Source organism: Perca fluviatilis, chromosome 21 (assembly GCF_010015445.1).
Source record: "Perca fluviatilis chromosome 21, GENO_Pfluv_1.0, whole genome shotgun sequence".
Classification (NCBI taxonomy): domain Eukaryota; kingdom Metazoa; phylum Chordata; class Actinopteri; order Perciformes; family Percidae; genus Perca; species Perca fluviatilis.
In genome coordinates, this window is record NC_053132.1 from 15,913,390 (window position 1) to 15,924,423 (window position 11,034).

General features: G+C 38.7%; 1 protein-coding gene across 1 annotated transcript in view; it reads left to right on the forward strand.

The window, feature by feature from the left end:
• The window catches only part of lrp2b (low density lipoprotein receptor-related protein 2b), a 50,961-nt gene extending 41,627 nt beyond the window's left edge, over positions 1–9,334 (forward strand). Inside the window, exons 64-81 of the mRNA XM_039789362.1 lie at positions 1,408–1,536; positions 2,276–2,407; positions 2,610–2,735; positions 2,903–3,046; positions 3,150–3,315; positions 3,495–3,623; positions 3,947–4,167; positions 4,403–4,585; positions 5,204–5,323; positions 5,748–5,835; positions 6,023–6,087; positions 6,207–6,360; positions 6,670–6,733; positions 7,299–7,430; positions 7,806–7,895; positions 8,164–8,247; positions 8,475–8,531; positions 8,995–9,334. Coding sequence (XP_039645296.1) covers positions 1,408–1,536; positions 2,276–2,407; positions 2,610–2,735; positions 2,903–3,046; positions 3,150–3,315; positions 3,495–3,623; positions 3,947–4,167; positions 4,403–4,585; positions 5,204–5,323; positions 5,748–5,835; positions 6,023–6,087; positions 6,207–6,360; positions 6,670–6,733; positions 7,299–7,430; positions 7,806–7,895; positions 8,164–8,247; positions 8,475–8,531; positions 8,995–9,021 — 2,111 coding nt within the window. The 3' untranslated portion in view covers positions 9,022–9,334. The remainder of the gene's footprint in view (positions 1–1,407; positions 1,537–2,275; positions 2,408–2,609; positions 2,736–2,902; positions 3,047–3,149; positions 3,316–3,494; positions 3,624–3,946; positions 4,168–4,402; positions 4,586–5,203; positions 5,324–5,747; positions 5,836–6,022; positions 6,088–6,206; positions 6,361–6,669; positions 6,734–7,298; positions 7,431–7,805; positions 7,896–8,163; positions 8,248–8,474; positions 8,532–8,994) is intronic.
• Positions 9,335–11,034: the final 1,700 nt, after the last annotated feature.

Consider the following 11,034-nt stretch of genomic DNA (forward strand, 5'->3'; position numbering starts at 1 on the left):
CATTGGCTAGCTCATCATAAGCCATTTGTTTTTAGGGTGGAGACAGTGAAGGTAAACCGAGAGGACACTGTGGAGAAACCTTAAGTGATTAACTGTTTTGTTCACCAGCCACTTTTTTAGTTTTGTAACTGGCAAGTGTAACTGCATGTGAAAAAATAATACAAGATCTACAAGTATATCTCAAGCATGTTTATTTCATAAGGTAAAGTCTTAAGGAAAATACTAACATTCTCTCTTTCTCTCTCATGCACACACCGCACACTCACACCCACACACGAACCATGAAGTTATATTTAGCCTAATGAGTTGGGCAGATTAAACAAAAAACATTCCTCCACCCATCCTCATCCCCAGTCCCAGTTCCATTCTGATCTTTCACTGGTTCATCTTTTACCATCTTCATCATCATCTTTTACTTTATCAGATCGTACTTGAACAGGTGCTACACCAAAAAGAAGAGAAACTATCATTACATTGGGCAGTGGCATTACAACATAAAGTCCAACTCCAGACACATTTTGAATGTCCGTTATAAGTATTTTTTTTTTTTAATATGGTTTACCCACATAAAAAGTAAAATAAAAGTCTGACATGGGCTGGAAGCACATCTACCCTTTCTCCCTCATTGAGAAATTCTGGATCTGGCCTGGCCCCATCCACCTTGCTCATTCTCGCACTTGGTTGAGACTCGTTCGGTGACTACATTCTAGCATCTACCTAAGGTTGACCGGTAAACGAGCAGCACGTGTCTAGATTATTAGAAACATTGGAGATTCAGCTATGGCTTACGCTGGGTTCAGACAGGAGGAGCTGGGATGGCTGTCTTGCATTGCCCCGTGGCATGGCCACCTGCACTGGCAGCCTGCTTGTGGAGCTCCGCAACCTCGCAGTCTGCAACTTTACTAAGGAAGTCCTGTCTGACATTTGACGCGCGTTGACAACATAATGAACAGAAATTGTCCGGCTTGTCTCGTCGTAAGCTAACCAATGAAGGTGTGTCTCCTCTAAAAGTGTCCGAGTGAAGCAGTATGCTGCTTTTATTTACCCGCCACTGTGGCTGGTAGGTTTGGCAAATTCACCAGTTCACTAATTTCCATCCCTGTTAGTGAATAAAGTATGTTGCCATGTTAGACTATATGTCTGCATTTGAGTACTTGCTTGTGTGGGAGCTTGCCTGTATATGTGCATGCTTGGGTGTTTTTAAATCTCCAAGTGTGGGCACTAATTTCCACAAATTCTTTTCATTTTTGTTGGTATTTAGACAGTTGGGGAGTGAGGAGCGAAACTAGAGAAAGCTCTGAATTTAGACTAGTGGAGGTGGACATGTTTCCACAGATGGGTTGTATACCCACTCAACCTTCCCTGTGTTCTTGTGTTGATGACTCATTCTAACTGTGTCCTTCTCAGGCCGCGAGCCCACTCTGCCGCCCTGCACACTTGAAGAGTTTAAATGCACCAACGGACACTGTGTGGCCCTGCCATACGTGTGTGACCACAATGACAACTGTGGGGACCGCACCGATGAATTAGGCTGCAGTAAGTAGCATGACAAAACACTCATTCACTCACGGGAGATATTCTTTTTTAATGTTGATTATTAAATGTTGCTATTAAACATGTTAAAGCAGAAAACATAATTATAGCTACATTATTTATACAGATAATAGCAGATCATAAGTCAAGACTACAGCATCGTATGGCATTAACCAAAAAAAGGGATTGTATAATAAGAAAAATGTCATTATTATGATAATGTGAACAATGTGGTCTTGTAAGGAAGCACATTGCATTCTCCAAGTAAAAATAAATTTATATATAGTGACTTTTATATTGTGTAATGTTGACTTATCCATCCATTTTCCGCTTCTTCAGGGCGGCAACCCAATTACAACTTTGTGTCTCATAATTACAGTATGAGATACGAATCTTGTAATTATCAGAAAAAAATCCTATTATTTATCTAAAAAAATACATTGCAATTAGATTTTAAATTCTACTATTTGTAATATATATAATAATTTATAATTTCAGTTTGGCCTTAACACTACAGGTGGACAGAAATATCCTGTTGGCCGATTTTATTTATGGATACATGAATGTTCAGTCATAAAGGTGCAGAGAATCATTGTGACCTGGTTTATAGTCAACAGTTGAATTATTCTGCCCATGTAAACAAAGCCATTGTTGGATTTCATCAGAAGTAAGCAGCTCTTAACATTAGAAACAAATCTGTTTCATATGTGTCTAAGCTGTGCTTTGTGTTGTCTGGCTCCAGATTTTGGCCACAATCGCAACTGTGAAGAGAAGCTGTGCCAGCACGAGTGCACCAACCTGAACGGCACCGGCTTCATCTGCTCCTGCAGGCCCGGATACAGAGTGGACCCAGACAGCACCTACACCTGCCTGGGTACACAGACACACTCTTTGGGGGCCTGCTCCTCCTTTTATTTAACTTGCACAAACATGACTGCACATGGTTGAACATAAAAATTCCACTAAAAAGATTAATATTCAATAAATTATAATTATGATAATATCATCATTTCAGGTAAAGATCTTTTGGTAAAACCGTAAAAAAAAACTGAATTCTTTCTCGCAACCTCTTACAGACATCAACGAGTGTGAGGTGTACGGCACCTGTCCTCAGGTCTGTAAAAACACCAAGGGTGGCTACGACTGTGAGTGTGCTCCTGGCTACCGGAAAGTGGGCAACGGTAACATGTGCGAAGCTAAGGGTGAGAACAAACTTTTTATGAGCCTGGGTTTAGACTAGAGCAACATACAAAAACTTCACTTGGATATAATAAAGAGTCATAAGGCAGATATAAGTTGTATCTGCTATCTCTGAATATTTTTAAGAATGCCCAAAACAGTGTTAAGTGTAAATTTCTGTCTCGCTCAGGAGCGACTCCCCTGCTGCTTCTACCAGAGAACATTCGTATCCGCAGGTTCAACCTGCAGACGGAGGCCTACCACGACTTCCTTCAGGAAGAGGAGCACATTATGGCTCTGGACTATGACTGGGACCACAACAACACTGGATTCAGTAGGTCACACGCAGATCAATTCTAGATACTACATGAAATGCAGTAATGATGACACATCATCAATCAGAGGTACTTATTTGATGATGTCTTGTGTTTTGTCAGGTATGGTGTATTTCACTGTAGCTGGTAAGGACTCTGTACCAGGTGCCATAAAGAGAGCATACATACCTTCAGTGGATGATGGCAGTAACAACATCGGTGCTGCTGTTGACCTCGGCATCAAATACATCACCAGACCAGATGGCATCGCCGTGGACTGGGTGGGCAGGTGCGTTTAACTTTTCTGAACTAACCTGATTCACATTCCTGCAGTACTCTGGTCCCTTTAACTGTCTTGATTTGATTGATAAAGAATCTTGTCAGAAAGAAATATACAGCTTCTCGCTAGAAGGTTTGCATGTGTCAAAGCATATTTTGTGAATAGTTTCGTAATTCTTCGGCCTGTAGGAACCTTTACTGGGCAGACTCCAGTGTGAAGAGGTTAGAGGTGACTATGTTGGACGGACGCTACAGGAAGCAACTAGTCAAAACTGAGCTGGGCCACCCATCTGCTGTGGCCGTCAACCCACGACTGGGGTGAGACAGAGAGAGCTACCACACCTGACTTTAAGGAACTATTTTACAGATAGACAGTAAATTAGGGAAAATGTTTATTCAATGTCAAGCAGATAATATTGATTTGTGTCACTTTATGTTGCTCAATTTATCCATTTTTTTACCTGGTTTAATTAGTTGGAAAATGATTAGTAGAAGGATTGAACATTGAAAAATGTGTGGAATCTTTCTAGAGAATCTTGCTGTTATGTTGTATTTATCTGTCATGGAAAACCTAAAAGGAAGGCACTTTAACGCACCATATCTCAGAGCCCAGAACTCTAATCTCTGCTACGTTTCGGCAGGATGTTGTACTGGGCAGACCGTGGGGACGCAGCCAAGATCGAGTGCTCTTGGCTGGACGGTCAGGAGAGGAAAGTCCTGGTGGCCGATGGCCTGGGTTGGCCCACTGGTCTGTCAATCGACTTCACCAACGATGACAGAATCTACTGGTCTGACTCCAAGGAAAGCCGCATAGAGTCTGTTCTTCCTTCGGGAGACGGCCGTAGAACTGCCGTCTACATAGGTGAGGATTACAAAGGACAGTCATGAAAGAAGACTGAGATGAGATGTTAAATGTGAGACTGTAAATTAATTTTTTTTTAAATCTCTAAAGGAGAACATTTTCATATGTTACTTTTCAGAAATTCCAGTAATTCTCAAGAACCCTCATCATCCATCCATATTCCATACATTCAGTATCTATCTACATCACTGGTATTGAGTGAAATTGTTCAAACGTTTTGTTGCACCTTGTCTAGATGTGAGAAACCCCTTCAGTGTGAGCGTGTTCGAGGACCACGTTTATTGGGGTACTCAGGAGAAAGGAGAGGTGTTCCGGCAGGACAAGTTTGGCCGCGGAGCCAAGACTAAGCTGCTGACTGCCGGGCCGTGGCTGACCCAGATCTCTGTGTACCAGCAGCAGAGATACAACTCCATAGCTAGTAAGCTGCACTCACATATTCAAACACAGTAACACTTACTGTACTGTAAGCATGGAGTCCAATGTGCATGTGGGGTTTTCTTTTTTGTTTACAGTATATATCACTCTAATAGATTTTTTTGTTTTGCATCTTGTTTTATCTGTGGATTATTTTGTATTAGTAGATTATTAATTATTTATTTTACTAACTGCTATTTTATTTTTGACTGATATAGTATTTAGTTATATATATATATATATATATATATATATATATATATATATATATATATATATATATATATATATATATATATAGTTAGTTAGTTAGTATTCCATTAGACACATCCAGGGATTTAATGCACAGAAAGAATTGCGCTTTTTATCAGCAATCTGCAAGAAAGAAAAAATTTTGATTGACAGAAAGTTCAGTGAAAAAGTCATCACAGTAATGGCCCCATCAATAAAGAAGGGAGATAGCAAAGTCCTGCTTGCAGCAATCATGTCAAATTCAAAAATACTCAAACAAAAAACACAACCCAGCCTCCAGCCTTTTCAGATTACCATTATAAAATATGTGAGTCATGCACTTTACCTTGTTAAAATGAAATAATCAAAGCACCTTTCCTTGTCTCTGCAGTGAAGAATCCGTGTAAGGGAACCTGCAGCCACCTGTGTTTGCTCCGGCCGGGAGGTTACACCTGCGCCTGCCCCCAGGGCACCAGCTTCATCCCCGGCAGCAACATTGAATGTGATGCCGGTAAGAGAAAGACTTATTGATTTCCCTCAGTATGTGACCTAAAAACATGGGGCATCATGTATTGAAGTTGCAGAAATGAATCTCAATTGCAGCAATATTGATAAAATTACGGCAGAGATTCAATAGAGTTGTGAAATGCCAAGTAGGAGGTAACATGAAGCAAAATACCAATAATATGACAATAATACATGCCATTTAGTGTGTTTGGCTTGAGAGGGAGGATATTTCTTTCTCTTGGCTAGGAAAGTGTTTTAATTACACTAGACACAGATAAAGAGGACGTTTTATAAAGTCATGAATCTGTAGTTTGCCTAAAATTCTATTACATTCCCTTTGATGTTGAAATGATATAATTTGTTCTTCCATGTGGGGCAGTAGTGGTTCCTTTCAATGTTATGATCGTTGTTAACATAAATGATTTTAGGGTTTGATCCACCGCCCACCATGCCCCCACCATGTCAGTGTCAAAATGGAGGTACCTGCTACTTTGATGACAACAAGGCTCTTTGCAAGTAAGAAATATTTACAACCAGGAATTAAAAAATCCATCAAAAATATACTCATACACAGTATAATACAAATAAAACAAACGAATAAAAATGGATGCACAGATAAATACACTGCACAGTGATTAAGTACTGTAAATGAGCACAGTGTTTTGAAATGTTACAATTCTAAAGTTTGTATTTTGTTTCACAGATGTGCTCCAGACTGGACGGGAGAATACTGCCAGACAAACATATACAACGTGGTCGCATCCTCAAGTATATTTGATGTTAAAGCCAAAAATATAACATTACAACATTCAAACTTTGAACTTTATCTCGTTATTAATACGCTGCCTTTTGCTCCCCCCCTCCTCTGTCCATGTCCCTCCACCTAGTTGGAATAGCGATTGGGGTGACAGTGGTGATTGTGGCTCTGCTGGGAGCTCTGGTCTATGCTGCCAAGAAGAAGTCTAACCTGCTGGAGAGAGTATGGAGCAACCTGCCCAGTATGCCCAGTATGCCATCCATGCCCAACCTGCCAAGCTTCAGGTGAGATGGAGCCAAAAGAGAAAAGATACAAGAGATGGTTCTTTCTTTTTCTATATCTGAAATGTTTATTTTACCTTAATGACATGTCCACAGTTTTCATCTTCTACTACCAAACAAGACTAGATATAAAACTTCTGAAATTGTTTTACTTTAAAGAAAGCTAAAATTGTATTATTATTAATAATATGCTTTCAATATTGAGTAGTAGGCTTACTAATAGGTTTTCTGTTTTACTGTGAGGGTATGTTAGTAAGTTGTGTACAGCATCGTGTTACACCTGAATCATTTGTGTCTTTTGATGATTTTCAGAAATGGTTCATCTCCAAATGCATCAACAACAGAGGAGAATGACCCAAGGGGGGATTTTGAAGCCGTAAGTAGCAAAGCAAAACAGCCATTCATGAGGGGTGTCATTAACACTTTATCAATACTTCTACTCTTATTGATACTCCTTATTGGTTCTTTTTTATTGCCAAAAACATTTTAATAAAAACGTCTTAACAGGATTAGGATTTATTTATATTTTAAATGTAACAAAGTAGTGATTTTAGAGCAGCAGCAACATTTTCAACAGCAAAGTCGATATATAAACTTAATAACTTCCTGGAAACAAATCAATATATCTAAATTTTCCTGAGGTTTGAACAATGTGTGAATTTTAAAAATTAATGTGAATGAATCAACCACTATCACTCATTCATCCTGTCCTCTGACATCCTCTCTCTGTACTAATGTGGATATAGGGAGGAGGGGCTTGATGTGATTGGGGGCTGCCATCAGCCAGAATCATTTAGAACTGGTTCCAATACAGACCCAGGTTTTGGGAGGCATCCCTATTCATTATAAAAGCAAATGTTTCATATGACTGCTAGGCATCAACTCGTCAGATAAACAAAGAGCTATTCTAGCTATTGCGTTGTTTTGTCGTCTGTTTTCAGGTTCCCTGTATGTCTGTGTCCGTGGTGGAAACAGACGGGAAGAGTTTTGAGAACCCAGCCTATGAAGTTGGGGAACCAGCTGCTGCCACGAGCATGATAGCAGCCACCTCTGCTCCTGATGGAACAAGCGAGGTAGATAAACAGAAATGACTTACAGCTCGCCTGTACAGTTCATTGATTCTGCTCTCACCTTCTTTTGCTTAGTGGCTGCATATATATGACATACTACATGGCAACTGTTTTAAATGATATGCCAAAAGGCAATATTGTCATGACCAGATTTTTCCCTTATGGATCTTTTCCCTGCTAATGTACAAATTAATTTTGATATTTTTGATACAAACATGCTGTAATTGTTGTATCTGTTGTTTTTTTGTTTTTTTTATCACTCACCAAATGACATAATGCAAAAACATGACATTGTGCTCCAATGCAGCGCCTCACTTGTTTTAGATTTTGATATATTTGGATTAGCTCAGTCTTGTGATCCTGTGTTTCCTTTCTCAGGAGAACATTAGGAATCCTTTGTATACGGAAGAAGTTCAAGTTGTGGACGAGCCCACAAGAAGTGCAGACAAACTTGCCACTGTCAACAAGGTCGGTTTCACATTCATCACCAATTTGATTTAATGCCAAATGATTTACATATCTAATAACTCAAATATTACACCACACTGAAGACATTGCAGCGAGAGAAATATCTGTTATTACATTGTTTCAGTCATTAATCATTTTCTACATGTCAGGTCTTCAGTTCTTACTGACTAAAGTTACTACTGAGTTTTATTTTGTTGTGTGATGATCCTCAACTAGTTTAATATTGCTTTAAACCATTTTGAATTTGTCTACCTTGTGGCCATTTTAGGAGCCTTTTGAGAACCCAGCACGCGGCTCAGACATAGAAGATGTCGACGTCACTTCTACACAACCAGCGGGTTCGAGCACACAGGTAGCCATGGAGACGCATGTCAAAATGTTCAACAACGTTTACTGCTCAATATCTGAAAACATTGATAATTACATCCTTTGAATGTTTTGAAATTTGCAGCCAAAGGTCTGAAATACAATATCTGACTGGACAGTTTTGTCAAGAGTAGATTGAGGGCAGTGAAATCTTTGTGTGTGTGCTTGTATATATTCTCAGTTATTGAAGCATTTTATTTCTCCTTTTTCTAGACGTTTGAACCCATTGGGGACGACAGTTTTGTGACTTTCAAAAACCCCACATACACGGTGAGTCCAGAATGACATAAAGCTCAGACTGAATGTGTCAGGGGGAAAACAAGGGATATAAACGGGCCGCATTCAGTGTCTCAAAAAACTGTCTATCACTCTGGATTAACTAGATTTTATTTTGACATACACAGCTGTAAACGTTCTGCACATTATTGCCGTCTTAAAATGTATAGATATAAAAATATCTATACATTTTTACTTTAATTTGACAACTTTGTACTGACCGTCTTAGCAATTCACAGATTCACAGACTAATTCTTAGTCTCTGGCAATTCACAGCATACATTGTCATTTTTGTAAATTATGTAACAGTGAGTCTGACTATTAACAAAATTGTTGAAAATCCAAGAATGATTTCATTTTATGTTTAAATATTTTATATGACATGTATGTATATGACATAAACCAGCTTGGACACAATGTATTGGTGGCATTTTTAGTAATTGTGATCTTCCAACAGGACCACACACCAGATTCTAACATTTGATGTGACCTCTACATCAGAGATTAGACTGGACCACGTTTCAGGACTGAAACCTCAACAGCACAACTCAACAAGCAGAGCATTGCGAACACTGACAGACCCAGAACAAATCAACCAAGACAGTTTGTAAAAGAAAGACCCCTTTTGTATAGATATGCATTTGGAGGGATTTACATGCTTAACTTTAATTTCTATAACTGTTTGTGTAAAAAAAAAATGACAAACATGATTTAATGTAACTAATATGAGACTCATTCAATAAGTGAACATTTTGATTGTGAGAAAGTTGAATATTAAAACTGCTGTTATCATCAGAGTACATTTGTGTTTTTATTGCATTTTAAGCACTTTAGATAAAGCCCCTGATACTGAACGTTATTACAATCTCTCCCTCTTGTACCTTTTTTATGTGACAGTGCACATATCACAGAAGGATCTGTCACTACGACAAGGCTGAGTCTCACTGTTGTTATCCACTCTCTCATCACAGATAAGACTGATCCCCAGCTCTATCTGACCCACTGAGCTAATATGAAATGCTTTCTCATCATCCATTTAATAACAGAGCCACAATTTGAGGCCGTGATCACAGGGCAACAGTAATGACTCTGCTCCTCTCCCACTGTCACCAATGTCTGAACACATCAAGGTCTCTTTGAGCTTGCAACAACTAGGCCAACCAGATGAGCAAAGGGACAAAAGAAAAGTGAAAAAGACCGATACGTAGGAATGTATAGGGAGCTGCGACCTGTGTGTTTCTACGATGTGGTCCGTGATGATTTGTAGTCAATGTTACATTCTGCCTGCCCTCCACAAGGCATCTCTGACCGTCAGCCAAAACATGGACTTTACCGCTCACTGAGACACAGACATGAGGGAGGGGATGAATAGCAATAGATGGATTTGAGGGGGGCGGACCAAAGAGACATGTGTGCACACTGTGCTGCCTTCATGAGCAGTCAGAGTACAAACACTCAGTTCTCATGAAAGATCTAGTTCTCAAATAGAATTTAATTTTTATACAGAATATGTAATAAAAGTAAGGAGGAACATTTTCTTTATCATATGTAATTGGTCAGGTTATAGTTCGTATGGAAGCCCATTTCTGCCAGGAAAAGAAAAGTCAGATTAAAAATGATGGCAAAAGTCATGGCAAGTCAAATGATAAATCAAAATTATGAGATGCTAAGTGATAATACAACAATAAGTTTGACTTTCTTTAAAATCTAAATTAATTTATTGTCAAACTTTTGACTTGATTATTTTCACTTAGCCTATATGTATAAATTTGTCATTCTTTACATCGATTTTTTCCTTTCCTGGCAGATATAGTCTTCCATATAGGTTTTGCATTTTTCTTTGTAAAAATTAATGTATATTTTTGATATAAGTTGTTTAGTAAATTATTTTTCTAGAGCTAAGATTTGAACAAAAAGCAGAAATATGCTGCTTTTTGTTCAAATCTTGGCTCTAGAAAAATAATTTACTAAACAACTTAAAACCAATTGAAACAAAAAGTCAGCAATGAGTGGTGCTATGACTGGGTTAACATGTTAGGCCCACTGGAGAAAAGAAAATGCTGTTTGGCCCATTTTGACATCCAACCCTGTTACTCCCAGTTCACACAATTGTTTTAGAATACCCACCAAGTGAAGACAGTATAACTAAAAAGTAAAAGTGTCCACCAACATCAAACTTGACAGGAGGGGAACAAGATGAAAATAATAATGCAGAACACGCCTTGACTTATTTTAGACGTCCGAAGGTCGAGGTACTTTTCGGTGGCTGCCCCGACACTTTGGAACAGGTTAACCCCTGACATAATTACAGACGTAGCTATTTTTTAATCTAACCTTAAAAACCTATTTATTTCGAATGGCTTTTAATACATATTAGCACTGTGACATTTTCCTTTGTACCTACTGTATGTTATGTTTTATTCTTGTTCCTTGATGCAAAGCACTTGGGATACCTGCTGGTTGCCGTAAAGGGCTATATAAATAAATGTTGTTTGAC